We start from the raw sequence: 19,636 nt of genomic DNA, 5'->3' as shown, positions 1-19,636 counted from the left end.
AAGGTATTAGAAGGCAGTGAGCCCCTCATATGGGTAATAATCGCTTTTCATTTTAAGTTTTAATGCTGCTGCTTACTTCCAGCTGAAAAAACTTTTTTATTGTTTTTTAAGTAATGCTAGTAACTCCTGCGCTCTCTTCATGGAAATTTTCTTCCCCCATGACAAATTCCTCGATGGAAAGTTCCCCCAGCATATTCCCTTCTTCTCAACCCCTGCCTCAAACCACAAAATCCTCCTGAAAACGCCTGTACACTTCCCAATAACCATCAAACAGTTTGTGGTAACGAACTGTAGTAAGGAGCGACCCGGCTCAATAATAACCAAAACTCTAAAAAATTGAATTTTGATGTCAATAGCTACATCAAAAAAATCACATTTTAATGCTGATTTTAAATATATAAGCTTCATCAAGTTTAGTCTTACCCGTCAAAAGTTACGAGCCTGAGAAAATTTGCCTTATTTGAGAAAAGAGGGGGAAACACTCCCTAAAAGTCGTAGAATTTTAACGATTCAGCGTATCAGAGAACCCTACTGTAGAAGTTTTAAGCTCCTATCTACAAAAATGTGGAATTTTGTATTTTTTGCCAGAAGACAAATTACGGGTGCGTGTTTATTTGTTTGTTTTTTTCCCAGGGGTCATCGTATCGACCAAGTGGTCCTTGACTGTCGCAAGAGGGCCCATTCTAACGGAAATGAAAAGTTATAGTGCCCTTCTTAAGTGACCAAAAAAATTGGAAGGCATCCAGGCCCCCTCCCACGCTTATTTTTTTCCCTAAGTCAACGGATAAAAATTTTGAGATAGCCATTTTGTTCAACATAGTCGAAAACCATAATAACTATGTCTTTTGGGATGACTTGCTCCCCCACAATCCCTGGGGGTGGGGCTGCAAGTTACAAACTTTGACCAGTGTTTACATATAGTAATGGTTATTGGGAAGTGTACAGACGTTTTCAGGGGGATTTTATTTTGTTTCGTGGTGGGGCTGAGGGGAGTGGGCTATGTTGGAGGATCTTTCCCTGGAGGAGTCTGTCATTGGGGAAGAAAAATTCAAGGAAAAGGGTGCATGATTTTCTACCATTATTATAAGAAAACAATGAAAAATAAACATGAAAACATTTTTTTCAATTGAAAGGAAGGAATAGCATTGAAACTTAAAACGAACAGAGATTATTACGCATATGAGGGGTTCTAAAAAAAGTTTAGCATAAAGAGCCAGGTATTTAGGAAGAGATAAATACCTCGCTCTATATGCTAAAGCATTTTTAGTAATTTCTACTATTTATTCTACGGCCTTTCTGATTCAGGGGTCATTCTTAAAGAATTTGGACAAAACTTACGATTTAGTGTAAAGAGCGAGGTATTAAAGAGGGTACAAACCCCTTCGTATACATAATAAAATATAAGATTATGAAAATTTGTTATGTAAGTTAATTCTTAAGTTACGTATATTTTTTACTAATAAAAACGTTCGTTAAAAATTAAAAGTTCTAGTTGCCTTTTTAAGTAACCAAAAAATTGGAGGGCAACTAGGCCTCCTTCTCCACCCCTTATTTCTCAAAATCGTGTGATCAAAACTAAGAGAAAGCCATTTAGCCAAAAAAGAATTAATATACAAATATTCATTTTAATAATATATTTGCGGAGAGCCAGAACCAAATATGAATTAATTCAAAAATGTTCAGAAATTAAATAAAAAAAAACTAATTTTTTAGCTGAAAGTAAGGAGCGACATTAAAACTTAAAACAAACAGAAATTATTCCGTAAATAAAATGGGTTGTCCCCTCCGCAATCCCTCGCTCTTTACGCTAAAGTTTGACTCTTTGCCACAATTCTACTTTTTAAAACAATTAAAAGCCTTAGCGTAAAGAGCGAGGGATTGCGGAGGGGAAAACCCATTTCATATACGGAGTAATTTCTGTTCGTTTTATGTTTTAATGTCGCTCCTTACTTTCAGCTAAAAAAATAGTTTTTTTTTTTTTAATTTTTACTATATGCAAGCACTGGTCAAAGTTTTGAACTTGTAACCCCTCCCACGGGGACTGTGGGGGAGTAAGTCGTCCCCAAAGACATAGTTATAAGGTTTTTCGACTAAGTTGAATAAAATGGCAATCTCAGAATTTTGATCCGTTGAATTTGGGAAAATAATTAGCGTGGGATTTTTTTTTGTCACTTAAAAAGGGCACTAAAACTTTTCAGTTCCGTTAGAATGAGCCCTATTGCAACATTCTAGGACAACTGGGTCGATACGATCACCCCTGGGAAAAAAAAAATAAAAATAAATAAAAAATAAATAAACACGCATCCGTGATCTGCCTTCTGGCAAAAAATATAAAATTCCACATTTTGGTAGATAGGAGCTTGCAATTTCTACAGTAGGGTTCTTTCATACGCTGAATCTGATGAAGTTATTTTCGTTAAGATTCTATGACTTTTAGGGGGTGTTTCCCCCTATTTTCTAAAATAACTCAAATTTTCTAAGGCTCGTAAATTTTGATGGGTAAGACTAAACTTGATGAAACTTATATACTTAAAATCAGCGTTAAAAAGCGATTCTTTTGATGTAGCTATTGGTACCAAAATTCCATTTTTTAGACTTTTGGTTACTATTGAGCCGGGTCGCTCCTTACTACAGTTCGTTACCACGAACTGTTTGATAGAAAATCAAACTTTCATATAATCCATCGCTTTATACCACATCAGTAACATTTTTTTTTCATAAAAGTGTGGGGAACTCTTATTGAATATTTTATTGTCTAAGAAACATTTATTTTAAACTTCTTAAAAAATAGACATTTGTACAAAATTCAGGAATTCAGGAAAATTTACCCGCAAAGGTGCAAATATGGGTAATAGAATGGTCTACTTTCATAAGATTCTGCCCATAGATGTTTTCTTTTCCTTTTACCACGTATTTGTTATTATTGAATATTACTAAAAATTATAGTTTACCATATATTTATGTAGTTTACCTTGTATTTAGTAGCCTTGTATTTAGTTTACCTTGGATTTGTGCACAAAGTGATGTTAAACATACAAAAATTCGCAAAAGTATCTTGAGCACCTGTTTAATCCTCCTATAGAATATCACCGGATAATGTTTATTTAATTATTAAGATCATTTCTCAAGATCATTCAGGATCACACTTACGTATTCTAAACTGTTTTCTATTGAGATCTCAAATCATGACGAGGCATAACCATACTTTAGATAAACATTTAAAATGCAAAATACACTATTAGCCTTCTGAAATACACAATATAAAAAATATGCGAATAAAAGCATAGACTTTCTGCAGATACAGTTTATTAGTCAAAAAGAAATAACTTGCAGGACATGGCTTACAGGGCAATCAGAGAAAAATCAGTCATATCAGTCCCATATCTTAGATAGCAGGAGTTATCTAATGTCCGCAAGAATTAATCCCTAGATTCTGTGGTGTGCATGTTAAGAGAACTCTTTCTGTAACCGTCCCAGTTATGTGTTTGCTGACTGCTGTCAAGGTTTGTGTTACAGTGTGAATGAGACTCAATCCAAATCTTGCATCTTTACCACTATCACTGAGTAATTTTTCTTCTTCATCTTTACGACTTCTGTAAAAGTGTAAATAAATTATATAGACTTTTGATGCTGCCAATATTAGTTCAATCAATGAAAAATGCAAAGTCAGAATCAATTGTAAATGCAACATAACTTTATCTTTGGTAAAATTTACATATCCTGGTACATTGCTGTGAATTGGGAAATATCACGATTCTATTTTGTTTTGGTTAATTTCGGTTTTATTAACCCTTTTCTGACTAAGAGATTCGAAAATTTTTCAATTTTTAACATTATCCTCCCTTTTGCCTCTTTTAGATGCAAATTCAATAGAAAATATGTTTTATTAAAATGAATCCCCATTAATTTCAAAGCGATTTTTCCGAGAAAAAGCACAACAAATGTTTGTTGAATAAAACAAGCATCAAAAAAGAGTGTTGAATGACAAAAAACTTAAGATAAAGGAAAATTTTTTGTGTATTATGGGGGTTGCGACTGCTTCCAATTCCTCTCTTTGTGCTAAAATTCTATAGTTGATTAAATGTAAATCTTATTCGAGTTCAATAGAACTTGTGTTTTGACATGCTTACAGCAAGAATTACAAAAAACTTACGATAAACAAAAATTATTCTGTGTATTATGGGGATTGTCCAATCTTGAACTTCCCTTTTTGTACTAAATTTCTTATGATTGATTAAGTATAAATGTCATTCGAGTTAAACAACAGTTGTGTTTTAGCATGCTCATTGGCCAAGAAATAGCGCTCCAAAGCTATGGGGGCAAAATATATTTTTTTTTCCACCAAGGATCTTTGTATAGAACGAGCTGTAAAAAATTTCGAAGCACACTCATTCATTTAAACATTAAAAGCTCTGGAGCCTTTTAAGAGTTCAAAGTAAGTTCCTGAAAAATATATCCCCTCTTACATCCATCAATGCCCCATAAACATGCAAAGAAAATTTGGAGACTATCCTTTCCTCAAATCAAACAGTTCGTAGTTACGAACTGTAGTACGGAGCGACCCGGGTCAATAGTAACCGAAACTCTTCAAAAACGGAGTTTTAATACCAAGAGTTCCATCAAAAGAATCGTATTTTAATGTTAATTTTAGATATGTAGGTTTCATCACGTTTAGATAAACCCATCAAAAGTTACGAGCCTGAGAAAATTTTTCTTTTTTTAGAAAATAGGGGGATATATCCCTTAAAATTCATAGAATACTAACGAAAACCATAGCATCAGACTCACCGTATCAGAGAACTCTACTGTAGAGGTTTCAAGCTTCTATCAGCAAAAATGTGGAATTTTGTATTTTTTGTCAGAAGACAAATCACGGATGCGGTTTTTTTAGGTTTGATTGTATCGACCAGGTTGTCCTAGAATGTCACAAGAGGGCCCATTCTGACAGAAATTGAAACTTTTAGTGTCCTTTCAAAGTAACAAGAAAATTAAAGGGCACCTCGTTCTCCTCCCACGCGCATTTTCCCCCAAAGTCACCAGACCAAAATTTTGAGATAGTCATTCTGTTGAGCTTAGTCAAAAACCAAATAAATATGTCTTTGGGGACGACCTATCCCCCCCCAGTTCCAGGGAGAGGGGCTGCAAGTTACTAACTTTGACCCTTGTTTATATATAGCAATCGCTAATTATGAAGTGTACAGACGTTTTCAGGGGGAGTTTTTTGCATTGGGGTGGGGGTGGGTCACGGGGAGAACGTTACGTGGGAGTATCTGTCCATAGAGGAATTTTTCATGAGGGAAAAAAAATTCCATGAAGAGGGCATAGGATTTTCCAGCATTATTTAAAAGAATCAATGTGAAAACAAATATTTTTTTCATCTGGAAGTAATGAGCATTAAAACTTAATCGAACATAAAATTTTACGTATATAAGGGGGTTCGTCTCTCCACAATACCTTGCTCTTTGCGCTAAGGTATTTTTAGTAATTTCAACTATTTATTCTAAGGCTTTTGTGATTCAGGGGTCATTCTTAAGCATTTGGGACAAAATTCAAGCTTTAGTGTAAAGAACGAGGTGTTTAATAAAGGGTAAACCCCCTCATTTAAGTAATAAAAATACACAAAGATAGTAATTTGTTACGTAAGTTAATTCGTAAGGTACAGTATGTTAATTATAAAAAAAACGCTCGTAAAAACTATCTAACTGAATTTTAAACAACCAAAAATTGAAGGGCAACTAGGCCTCCTTGCCACCCCTTTTTTATCAAAATAGTCTAATCTAAACTATGAGAAAGTCATTTAGCCAAAAACAGAATAATATGTAAATTTCTTTTAATTGTGTATATGCAGTGAGCCTAAATCTAAAAATTCTTTAATTAAAAACGTTCAGAAATTAAATAAATTAATTGAAATTAATTCAGATTAATATATTTCTGGTTAAGAAATTAAATCAGAAAGCAAATTGCTCTTTACTGCAAGTAATGAGTGACATTAAAACTTAAAACGAACAGAAATTATTCCAAAAATAAAAAGGGTAGACCCCTCCTCAACACCTCCCTCTTTACGCTAACTTTTTTTTTGTTTTAAAAAGTAGAGCTAAGAGAAGAAGTCAACCTTTAGCGTAAAGAGCTAGGCGTTGAGGAAAGACAAGAGCTTGCAAGGCAAGAAACAAGGACGTCGAGCCCGGCCAAAATGGCAAAATGTAAAAACTATTACTGCTCTTTATTAATACTCTCACAGTTATCATTCATACTACTAGTATTATTCTAACTATTACTTATGTGGGATATATACCCTAGAATAGGATATTAAGTTAAAATTTTTAAGGATAGATTATGTTGTTTTAAAAATTAATCAAAAAAACATCTTTGCTTGTTGGTAATAAGACGTCTCAGCTGTATTAAACAGTTCGTGGTAACGAACTGTACCAGTAGCTACATCAAAAGAATTGCATTTTAATGCTGATTTTAAATATATAAGTTTCATCAAGTTTAGTCTTACGCACCAAAAGTTACGAGCCTGAGAAAATTTGTGTGATTTTAGAAAATAGGGGGAAACACCCCCTAAAAGTCATAGAATCTTAACGAAAATTACACCATCAGATTCAGCGTATCAGAGAACCCTACTGTAAAAGTTTTAAGCTCCTATCTACAAAAATGTGGAATTTTGTATTTTTGGCCAGAAGGCAGAACACGGATGCGTGTTTATTTGTTTGTTTTTTTTCGTTTTTTTTCCCAGGGTTGATCGTATCGACCCAGTTGTCCTAGAATGTTGAGAGAGGGCTCATTCTAATGGAAATGAAAAGTTCTAGTGCCCTTTTTAAGTGACCAAAAAAATTGGAGGGCACCTAGGCCCCCTCCCACGCTAATTATTTTCCCAAAGTCAACGGATCAAAATTCTGAGATAGCCATTTTATTCAACATAGTTGAAAAACCTTATAACTATGTCTTTGGGGACGACTTACTCCTCCAGAGTCCCCGTGGGAGGGGCTACAAGTTACAAACTTTGACCAGTGCTTACATATAATAATGGTTATTGGGAAGTGTAGAGGTGTTTTCAGGAGGATATTTTGGTTGGGGGGGGGGGGAGGGGTTGAAAAGAGGAGGATATACTGAGGGAACTTTCCATCGAGGAATTTGTCATGGGGAAAGAAAATTTCCATGAAGGGAGCGCAGGATTTACTAGCATTATTTAAAAAAAAAAAACAATGAAAAATAAATATGGAAAAGGTTTTTTTCAGCTGGAAGTAAGGAACAGCATTAAAACTTAAAACGAACAGAAATAATTACCTATATGAGGGCATCACCTCCTCCTAATACCTCGCTCTTTACGCTAAAGTATTTTTAGTAATGTCAACTATTTTTTCTACGGCTTTTGTGATTAAGGGGTCATTCTTAATGAATTGGGCCAAAATTTGAGATTTAGTGTAAAGAGAGAGGTACTGACGAGGGGGCAAACCCTCTCATATGTGTAATAAAAACATGAGAATAAAAAATTCTTTACGTAAGCTAGTTAATAAGTTACATATATCTTTTACTAATAAAAAGATACGTAAAAAATTAAAAGTTCTAGTTGCCCCTTTTATTAACCAAAAAATTGGAGGGCAACTAGGCTTCCTCCCCCACTCTTTTTTCTCAAAATCATTCAATCAAAATTATGTGAAAGCCATTTAGCCCCCCCCCCCCAAAAAAAAACAAATATGCAAATTTTGTTATAACTATTTCTCTGCGGAGAGCCAAAATCAAAACATGCATTGATTCAAAAACGTTCAGAAATTTAAAAAAAAACAAGTTTTTTCAACTGAAAGTAAGGAGCGACATTAAAACTTAAAACGAACAGAAATTACTTCGTATATGAAAGAGGCTGCTTCCTCATCAACGCCGCGCTCTTTACGCTAAAGTTTTTTACTGTTTTAAAAAGAAGAGCTGAGAGAAAGAATCAAACTTTAGCGTAAAGAGCGGGGCGCTGATGAGGAAGCAGCCCTTTCTTATACGAAGTAATTTCTGTTCGTTTTAAGTTTTAATGTCGCTCCTTACTTTCAGTTGAAAAAACTTGTTGTTTTTTATTTAATCTCATAAGCGACTGAATGTATTGAGGTAAAAATTATACGGCTACTGCTGTTACTAATTCTGCTCCTAAGACATAACTAAGTAAAAAAAAAGTTTGACTTCATCCAGACTGTTTAAATAGCATTGATACAACGTATTGACAACGGTATTAAGTTTTATTATGAGGAAAACTTGAAAAGGTGTAACAGTAAACAAAGCAATAATCTGTGTCACGAAAGAGTATATATTATTTAAAATTGTAGAGAAATTTTCTCCAGTATTTGAATAGTAAGCCAAACTATGGATTCTCTTAAACTTAATTTTCCATTTTAGTCAGAACCTAAGACAATTTCAATTCAAAACTACTTTGAAGCGTGCTGACACCCTCTCCCATTCCTTTTGAAAGGAATGGATTTCAGGGGGATTTTATTGTTGTTTTTTTGGGGGAGGGAGTCACGTTGGACCCTTCCAAGGAGAAATTTGTCTTTGGGGAAGATAATCTCCAAGAAGAAGGCTCATGATTTTCTAACATTATTTAAAACAAAAATGATGGAAAGATTTTCAACTGAAAGTAATGGGCAGAATTAAAACTTTAAACAAACAGAAATTATGACACATATGAAGGGTTCATCTCTTTAAAGCCTCGCTCTTTACGCTAAAGCATTTTTTGTAGTTTTAACTATCTATTCTACGTTCTTTATGATTCAGGTGTCATTCCTAAGGAATTGGAGCAAAATTTAGGCTTTAATGTAAAGAGCAAGGTAGTAACAAACGTGAAAACCCCCCTCATATATGTAATAAAAGTATACGAATACAGAAGCTTGTAATGTAAGTTAATTCGTAAGCTACGTATATTTTTTACTAATAAGAACGTTCGTACGAAATTTAAAGTTCGAGTTGTCTTTATAAGTAACCAAAAGGCTGAAGGACAACTAGGCCCCCCCCCTTTCTCAAAATCGCTCGATCAAAACTAAGAGAAAGCCACTTAGCTAAAAAAAAGTAATATGCAAATTTTGTTTTAATTATTCATGTGCAGAAATCCAAAATCAAAACATGCATTAATTCAAAAAAGTTCAGAAATTAAATAAAAAACGAGTTTTCAACTGAAAGTAAGGAGCAATATCAAAACTTGAAACGAAATAAATTACTTCGTATATGAGAGAAGCTGTTTTCTTCTCAACGGCCCGCTCTTTACGCTAATGTTTTTACTGTTTTAAAAAGTAGAGTTTAGAGAGAGAGTCAAACTTTAGCGCAGAAAGTGGAGCGTTGAGGAGGAGACAGCCCATTTAATAGACGGAGTAATTTCCTTTCGTTTTAAGTTTTAATGTAGCTCCTTTTTTCAGGTAAAAGAAAATTCTTTTTATTTAATTTAATGAAGGATCTATTTATTTTTAGCTTCAATCAAAAAAAAAAGTTAGCAAAGTAATTGCGAAAATTGTCGTTCGCCTTATCTGAGCATACTAATCAAAATAAATACGAAAATTGTTGTTCGCCTTGCCTGAGCATACAAATCGTATAACACATTCAACCCTGTGAAAGATGAAGAAAAAGCGGGGAATTTGATTTACTCCAGAATTTCTCAATTCAACTGAAATAGCAGATGTACCACAGCATGACTTAAAAAAAACGAATGTTATGCTTTTGCAGAACTTCGATATTTCAGAAAGGATGTGTAAAGAGACCTGTATTATTGTTACTGAATTATGTAACAACATAATTAAGGCGAACATAATTACTGGGGGAAAATCAGGAAAAGAACTTCTCTCATCCTGACTTGCAAAGGAATCTGGTAAAGGTCGACTTTGAAATTCTGTTCAACAATATAAATATCCACTTCGATCCACATTTGTCATAACTATACATAAATCGCAAGGAAAAATTTTGAACTTGTTGGCATTGACCTTAGTACTCCAGCTTTTAATCATGGACTGTTATACGTTGCAATTATACGAGTGAACAGACAACGTAGCTTAAAAGTTCTGCTACCACAAAAACACATAACGAAGTGTTGAAGGAAGCCCTGACAACTTCCAGCGAGATACCTTATTATTAGAATGATATTTCTTTTTTCAATTAATTAAACAATTAATAATCATAATTCAAATTACATCTTTGACATTTCAGGTCACAAGAACAATCTACATAGGTTTGGGTTTTAAGGAATAATTCAGATTTTTCCCAGGATGGTCGTAAACGAACCTGTGTTCCCGGCATGGCATAAAGAAGAGGCTCACATCTCTGGTTAGAATACCAACAACAACAAGAATCCATATACAGAAGCATGTCAAGTGCTGAGACCTGGGGCCCAGAGTCGCCGTTATGACATAAAGAAGAGGCCCACGTCTGCGGTTAGAGGACAAGCGACAAGAAGAATCTATATATAGAAGCTTACCGTGTTTTGAGTGTCGAGGAATTACGGCTTAGCAGAGTAGCTTTTACTTGCAAAGCTCTACCTATTCTTACAGGGTAAAGTCTTAAGCACATAATTGCCCAGCCAAATTTCAGATAAAAATTCCACTGTTACCTCATTCTCTCTTTCAGTGGAAAATCATTTCAAATGAGTTACCGTCTTCAACTCTTACCACCTTTACCAGACAAGATTGGGTTAAAATAGTTCACTGATAGTATAGAAAACTCACTTGAGCTATCTGACCACAAACAATAAAAATAGCAGCAAGAACATATTTGCAACATACAAACAAAACCAAAGTAAAATTGTCTTGCTTGATGGCCAAGGGGATATAAAAAACAACAAAAAAGCAAGTATCAATGAGATTCTTATACATATTTTACCAATATTTAGAGAATAAAATAAATGGAACACCATTAAGACAGCTAATATGGTGACTCACAATTAAAGGTTGATAAGAGGGAATATTAATGAGACAACCTGATATTTTTTTTCAGGGTAATCAACGCTTTGAAAATCAAGGCACCTGGATAAGAGTTGGAATGAAAGGAAAAGAGGTAATAAAATGGATGACAAGCTAGACATCCCTCAAAATTATTAGATAAAAATAAAAGAAAGTTGTGTAAACATGGTCACTAATTCTTCATCGTGTATAATATTATGTAAACCGGATTTTTTTTTTGCAAAATGTGTAAGGATGTTAACAATTAATGGGCCAACCTCATAATTTTTGAGTAAAATGCAGGGTTGGGTATGCATAATAAACAGTCTTACTCGAAACAAATTACGTTATTTTCATATTTTTTTCCTGATCTGGCTCACCAAAGAATCTCTATCTATTTTACGATGCAATAGTGTTCAAGGATGTGATTGGAGATCTATAGAGGTTTTTCACCAATGATTAGGCATGGGATAGCATAAAAAACACAAATAAGTCCCATCAACAGAAATCTTCTTTTTTACAAAACTAAAATTGTACTATTGGACATAAATCTATTATATTACTTTCCTGACCCAACTTTTTGTCGAAGCAAATTTGTCTAAATACGCTTTGTTTGAGCCTCTTGCTTCATGCACTAATTATTTATTTGATTTTAACTGCTTGAATAGGTAAGACGCTTTTAGTCTTATAAAGCCTCCTTTTGCCAGGTCTGGATTTTTTTCACGAATCTAATATTAAAAAAAAAATGTATAATATATACCAGAGGAAAATCAGAATTTCAGAAGTCCAGCTATATTTAAAGATAAAGCTTTTTGCTTATTAAACAAAATGTCAATATACCATGCAAAATTTTCAGTTTTGGACAAGCTCGGATTCAAATCAAATGTTTAACAATGATATATTCTGGAAATAACAGATATGGAAACAAACGCTTCGGTGCTTTATTATTAAAAACGAAAGAAAATATACCTTAAAATGGAATGAAAATTAAGAATTGATTTAATTTTTCATGTTACAACATTTTTCATCTTTCTTTTCAAGCATAAAAGTTCCTGCTCCATCTCAATTTTACATATTTGCATTTCAATTTCTTATGTATTTGCTATCATAATTTGAATTTTTTCATTTTATGAGTTTCAAAATAATAGCTGGTTCATTTATTAGCATTAAACTTACAATACAGTATTAGTATCAATATTTAAGACGACATAACTTATATTGCTAGAATCCTATATGTATTGTCTGTTAGCTTTGAAAACTAGAAAATACTTACTTCTGAGCAACAGCAGAAACTCCTTCATTGCCGACCTCCTCAAGTAGAGTAGAGGATGGTTCTAATTTAAGGTTTAGCTCATCTTCAAAAGGATTTTCAAAGCTCCAGCGTCTTTTTCTGGCTGGGCAATTTCCAGCTGGCCCAGCAGTATATGTCGAGGAACCTATATAGCTAACAATATCTTCGGCATATCGCTTTTTCCTTTGTGTGGAGTATAATCCTTCTGATGTAAGTGGTATTATTCCGCTAACAATTGAATAACACCACGTGCGCAATAGGCTAGATGTTGTTGTAGTTGTTATCACGAGGTTTGTAACAGTTTTTGTAGCGAAAAGAAATCTTTCTTTGGGATTTTGTTCTATTGACCCATCAATATCTGTTGGAACACTCGTTGAAAGATGTAAACAAACAAACAGCACCAAAGCCAAAATCTGCTAAAGTTTAAATAGATTAGCTGTGTTCACATTAATAGAAGTATTTCGCATTTCTAGCGTTTTATGAAAAATATTACCGAGTCTGAGTTTAATAAAATTGTTCTTAAGATACTTTTTTAATATTTAAATAAAAAAATTTAAGCCATTTTATAAAACAAAAAGATTAACGAAGGTTGGCTTTATTTTTGGTCATCTCCTGGCATAATTGTGTAAAATCTAATTAGAAAGTTCTCGAAATTCTAGGGTGTATTAATGTGGAGTCATTTTTACTATCTCTAGATTCAGGAAAAGTATAACCTTGCAAAATAGCAATGGTAATAAGAAAAAAATAACTTTTCATAAAGTCACAAGAATGGAAAAGTATATTGAAGCGTATTTGTTTTAAACAACAATTTAGTTCAATCACTGTGAAAGGCAGTTGGCAAGTAAACCACTTGTACAGTTAGTTGAATTTTCTGCACTAAAAAGTTTTTGCATTAATAAGGATTATTATAACTTCAGAATGCGGAATAAGAGTAATCAGGGGTTAAAAAGTCAACTAATCTAAAAGAATAATTTTGTTTGTTTTATGTTCTACTATGACCCTTTACTCTTATCGAACTTTTCATGACTTCAGATTCATAAATAATCTAAAAATGAGTGAAAAGACTTAGTTACCCATACTGCTACCACCATTCGCGACCAAATTTCAGCCAAACAACGTGAGAGCGACAGAACTACACATGCCCCTTATTCATCCACATATATTTAAAGCTGTATTTTTGGCATTTTCAATGAAGTTTCGACTACCTTTAAATCTTCCCTTGGGACTTCTTCCCCTCCAAATTTTGAGTTACTTGTATTTTTTTTTGGTTTCAGATGGATTTCGGGAAAGAACGATCTTTTATCATCTTTCATCCTTATCTTAAAATACGTCCTAGTAATGTCAACTATTCTTTAGTTAAAGACCTGGAATATGGGATATAGCAATTTTTTTCAAAAAGGCTTTTGTTTGACTTTAATCAGTAAAACAGTTACCACAAACTACTCTTGAGAACATGAAATTTAAGCACGAATTTAATATTTTGTGAAAATAATTGGAGCACACGTGGACAAATGCTTTTCAGTAATACCCAACCGGTAAAATTTATTTAACATTTCATGTACAGCCAAGGTCGTTCTAACTTCAAAATGTAGAAACTGAAAAAATATACCATTTACTTTTTGTCCATCCAAAGCCATCCTGACACAAAAACATGATAGTGACCATTCTTTTATAGAGATGCACTCCGTTATTGTATAATATCATTTGGATTATCTCTAGTTTTAACTGTAGTAGCTGGTGTGTTTAAATAATTACATTTTCAGGTCATTTATAAAATGTTTCTGCTCTGGCATCCTAATATCTAATTCGTTATTACTTTCTCTGAATTTATGTCAAAAAAGGCACTATGAAAGGTTAGAGTAAAAATTTACTGTATACCAATAAGTCAATTTAAGTATTTCTCGTCTATGAGAAAAACCGTTGGAAAAATCATTCAGCCCCTTTTTCCTTTCTGTCAAATAGAAAAATACCTTGGAAAACTATTAATATGACCACTTTAATTTATAACAGAGACCAGAAGCACCAAAACGGCCGTTGACATGACCAGGAGATTCTATCACTTTTAACAAAGATGTTTATAAATATATATATATATATATATATATATATATATATATATATATATATATATATATATATATATATATATATATATATATATATATATATATATATATATATAAATATATATATATATATATATATATATATATATATATATATATATATATATATATATATATATATATAATATATATATATATATATATATATATATACATATATATATTTATATATATATATATATATATATATATATATATATATATTTATGTATATATATATATATATATATATATATATATATATATATATATATATATATATATATATATATATATATATATATATATATATATATATATATATATATATTCAACTGATTACATAACATTGGCAATTTTAGCCGTCTCAACAATAGCTTATTAGGAAAGAGGCCAGAGGATAAGGTTGGCTAAAATCAGTTTACGTTTGGGAGATTGGTACCTCGTCAAAAACGAAATAGTCAAAAAATTTTACGTCGCTAACTATAAGATATTACTCCAGGGACCAGTAGGTTTAAGAACATTATAGTTTTAATTAATGACCAGATGTGAAAGTTTAAATTCTACTAAGATATTGAAAAAAAAGGGGTTTCAGAATTTCTCAGAGGAAGTCTTTTTAAATATAGTTAATCAGTCAAGTTTCAAGATGCCTTAATTATATTTTTTTAAGTAGCTATGTAGGATTCTCAGATGGCATACGCTTTAAAAAACTATCAAATTTTTTTTTATATGTTAGTGATAATTGAGCTCTGGTATTCTACAGGAAAAATAGAGGGATAGTTCTCCAGAGGTAAATTTATAGATATTAATGCCAACTTTAAAGCTTTAATATTAATAATTTAGAGTCCTTCTGTAATGGCTACAGGTAAGATATCACAAGTCCATTTCACAGCTGGATTTTCAACTGAGAGTGCAGTTCAAGAAGATTGCTCATATCAGTTTTCTGTAACACATAAAAAAAATACTTGCATAAAAATATATCAAAAGAGAAATTTTATATATACAATATTGCCTAGAATTTAGGTGTGGGAATAGGCTATGCATAACCAAAACAAACCTGCCACATTGACTCTTGCCAAAAATTCTACAAATACTTTTGTATTCAACGTTTTCCATTTAAGCCAATAGAACTGATAAAATTTTTATCTTAACACTATTAATAATGCCACTAATACAAAAATCTAGTCACCCTGATTGTGACAATTAATAATAAAAAAAAAGTTCTACTAAAACTAGTTCAGTATGAATGTTGTTATTGAGATTGTTAGAGACTGCGTATATTTAGAACTTATGTTCCTGCACAAGTTTTCCTTAAAAAGTGGATATCTATTGGCTCTAAAAAATCATTTTGGAATTCATGAAACCGGAGATTTTAAATTTTCCTAGAAGCTATTCTTTAATGAATAATTACGATTATTTTGTATTTTTTTGGTAAGTGACCATTCACAGTCTACTTAGGTAGAGTTTCCACATACATCATGAAAATAAAGTATTAACAATTTCTTGAAGTTATTGGTTAAGCAGAAATGTTATAGTTTTGTTGTTTGTACTGATGCTCCCAATTAGGTTAGCTATATTATAATGAATGCGTTAAGTACAACCTATCTTTCAACGACTTTAAAATACATCTTCCGGTGTATTTTCAATAACATTAAAACTACTCCCAATACGACATAAATTTCTCAGATCTGAATTTGAGCTTCAAACTCTAGTAAAATTACCTTAAAATCTTACATCAGAAACGTGTAAAAACTCTTACGCGGTACAGTCCCTTTCTCATATCTTCGGAAATAATTAACTTGAAATACTTATAGCTCTTAGTGAGACAAAACGCTATATTTGATCGAGCCAGCAGTATTGAACAGCAAAGACAAGTAAAAAGCAAAAATAAATAAATTTCTCCTTGAAGTTCCAAAAATATTTTTCTTCTTTAATAATTGCAATACAAATAATTAGTGTTTAAATATGCCTTTATATTCTTTTATTATAGATTACACTCACATCAATAAGATGAAAATTTTTCACATGAAAATATTGGTAATTAATACAACTTTTACACGTGAGGATTTTTGCAAACATTTTATTGTTTGCAAAGATCATTATAAACATTTTAACTTTTAAACGCTTAGATGTAAAATATTTTAATAATACTTTTGTGCTACTTTTTAACTCAAATCTACACAGCAAAGGCAAATTTTTAATTACATTTACTAAATTTATTTGTATTCTAAGGGATTTGTTGTTGTAGACTTCAATAAAACTTAAAGCATTTGGTGTCTTTTTCTGTTCCTTTTTTGTGGCAACCAAAAAAGAGTTTTTGCTACAATATTTATCGTTATATACTTCTGAGACCTGCTTTCAGATATGTTAACACTATCTTAGAAGAAAATATTCTAAAGATTCGACTTATAGCAAAGTTTTGAATATTATAGCCTGTTCTTAATGTTTGACATGCCGTCTATATATTTTCAAAGAGCTTTGGAACTTTTAGTGGTTATTGTTCTAACATAAGAAGTTTAAGTTTGGAGAAAGAAAAAAAAAAGATATAGAAAAATATAAAAAAATTTATTGAAAATCAGTAAAAAGAAATATATTGTGTAATCTCTCAACTCTAAACTTTTAATCTTTCAACTCTGTTAACAAAGTGGATCCTTTCCTTATGAACACTTCACACAGGCGAGGAACAATACCTGACGTTGTTTAAGTAATATCTTAACAATTGATCTCTCATATCTACATTCTTGAATTCTCTTTTTGCATCTTCATATACAAAAGCCTAAGCAAAAATTCAGGCCTTGTTGGGATCGTCTTGATCCCTTTTTATATCAGTGCACATTAGATTCTTTGTTATCAAACGATAAAATTCTATTTTATATATTATGTACTCCCATAAATGGAGCCACATTTAGTTTAAATTTTTACTTGGTAGAGTTAGCTCATTCAATCAAGATTATGCTTCAGTCTGTTTCTTTTAGACAATATAAGACTTAAACACGTAAAAAAGGCAACGCAAAGTTGTTGAAATTCAGAGCACTAAACGTCGTTACAAGTTTCAGTTTTGTATTTGGGCTTATTATGGCTATCCCAGGTCAAGAAGTTTATTTCATATCACCAAGTTTACAATGGCTGTACACAGAATAAGTGTGCAACAATGTAATAGTACCAATTCTGTAATGTGTTGCAAAATATTAAAGGCGAACCCGATTATTGGGTCATAACTTGGCAAAACTTGCTTTGTATCATTCATCTAATGACAATCCTATTGTTATTGGCTCTTGGGAAACTATCTTTTCCTCTGTATTTTCCTATTATCCACCTTCTCTTGAAACTATATGTCTATATATACTAGATTGTTATTTTTCAAAGTTAGACAATTCAACAAAAGTCATGATCATCATGACATTACTTATTTAGGCATTTATTTGCCGTCTAAAACTAGGTATAGTTTTTGGTACAGATGGTCTGCTACCCAAAAATCTGATCTACCAAGTTATAACAGTTTCATACAGCATTTTGCCATTCAATTCTGGCTTATTATTGTCAAGTAACATATTCCCGATGTGATTTGTGAAGGTCCAGTAGCACGTATTGCCAAGAAAAAATAAAGATCAAAAATCTTGCAGCTCATATAGACCGATATCCGTATGTTTGACGGTTGGAAAGCTTCTTGAGAAGCTTATCTGTAATGAAATGAGTAGTAATTGCGATTGTAAAGAAAGACAACTCTGGATTTTTTAAAGGACTTGGCATGCTAATCCCCCTTGCAACTTTCCTAGCTATTTCTTACAAGTATAATAAGTCAAAAATCTATTTCTACGTTTGTGTCATTAACATTTCGAATGGGTTCGACTCCATTTCTCAATTCCAGAAAATTCGGTCTTTTAGTATAAATGAAATATACGTATATATTTTTTATTTTGTTCTTGAAAATGGTAAGCGAAAGTAATGCTAAATGGTAAATGAAATGACTTTTGCGTTTATCACTATTCTTTTTTTAATCTTTATTCGTGATATTTAAGTCCTGCTTGCCCTGCCTTAAAGTGGAATCAGGGTGGGTCGTTCAAACATATTTTCTATCCAAAAATGTGAATGTTAACAGCTCTACAAGATAACCTGAATGAGTGACGATCCCGATTATATTATAGCCTAGTGAGTGACATACCATTTGGACTGACTTTTAATTAATGGATAGCTATTTTGGTTTGGTATATTTTGGTGGGGTTGTTTTAAATGAAAAATCTCTTCCTATTTAAATTTTCTATTATAAGTTGCCTTCACCAGGTAGCATAGTATTTGTTGGTTTCAATATACAATAAGTTGTAGGGATCAGCCATGAAATTGTTTGTAAAAAATTTGACTATTATTGATATGATAAATTCACAAAATATGGAAAAATTATTTTATAACCAAGTCGGACCCGAGATTGTAAAAACCCTCCATTAAATTGCTTTTTGAGGTATCCAGTTCTAATCGGGCTGAAGAGTTGCGTGCATACTTGAGAAAATCTCCTATTCCCCATCCTGTGCTGTTTCTGAAATCATTTCTTTTCCTGCGGACATAATAACTTAAGGAATATGAGAGTTGAAACTTCACTTATTTAAACATTAGAAAAATTTTGCATTGGCATCTTTCGCAGTCAAAATAATAAACCTTAAAATTGACTCGTTAGTAGTTTCAGATAACCATATCCCAAGGGGTAAGAACTTAAAAATAGGAGATATAGGATTTATTTACTCAGACAAAAAAGGTGGGGGTCACAGGCAGGGAGTTTTGCTCATGATGAATAAGCAGGGTTCAGAGCCTCGTTTAAGTTGGGAAGGCATTAATACAATTAAGCCAGTGGACCATTTTATGACTAATAGTGCAGGGTAATAGATATAGCAGTATATCTACCATGTTAATCGACTAATGTATATAGTTGTTACTTTGATTAGTATTACTTAAGGCAACAAGAAAAAATAAATAGGGTCCAAGGTTGAAAAGTGGTATTTTTACTAGAAAATATTTATGCTAAGGCTGGTAGAAATAGTAATGTATGTTACACAAGAGTAAGAAAATTTGGTTTAAAAAAAAAAAAAAAACACTTATGATTATAATCTGCTGCAGTTTTGTAGGCATAAAAATCTTGTGATAACCAAAAACAATTTTTGCTAATAAAATAGTGCATAAGTTAACCTTTCATTCTTATGATGGCATAGGAAGTGTCCTCATTGATTATATCTTTGTAAGCCCGAGAAAGGAAGGATCAATACATTAAACTTGGGTATATTGGATCTCTTTTATTGATGATGAAAGTTAAGGCCGCTACTCACTATTGTCCAGGACTACTCTAAAGCTGAGCC

The 19,636-nt window shown here is 32.2% G+C and overlaps 1 protein-coding gene across 1 annotated transcript; it reads right to left on the bottom strand.

The window, feature by feature from the left end:
* Window positions 1-3,289: 3,289 nt before the first annotated feature.
* LOC136043269 (uncharacterized) lies at window positions 3,290-12,596 on the bottom strand (the record flags this gene model as incomplete). Its single annotated transcript, XM_065728199.1, is given in 2 exon segments — window positions 3,290-3,593; window positions 12,172-12,596. Coding segments are annotated over 2 exon segments (615 nt in total), but the record flags the coding sequence as incomplete, so codon positions are not given.
* Window positions 12,597-19,636: the final 7,040 nt, after the last annotated feature.

This window comes from Artemia franciscana, unplaced genomic scaffold (assembly GCF_032884065.1).
Source record: "Artemia franciscana unplaced genomic scaffold, ASM3288406v1 Scaffold_4204, whole genome shotgun sequence".
Classification (NCBI taxonomy): Eukaryota; Metazoa; Arthropoda; class Branchiopoda; order Anostraca; family Artemiidae; genus Artemia; species Artemia franciscana.
Note: the sequence above shows the minus strand (reverse complement) of the source record. Positions and strands in the feature narration are given on the sequence as shown.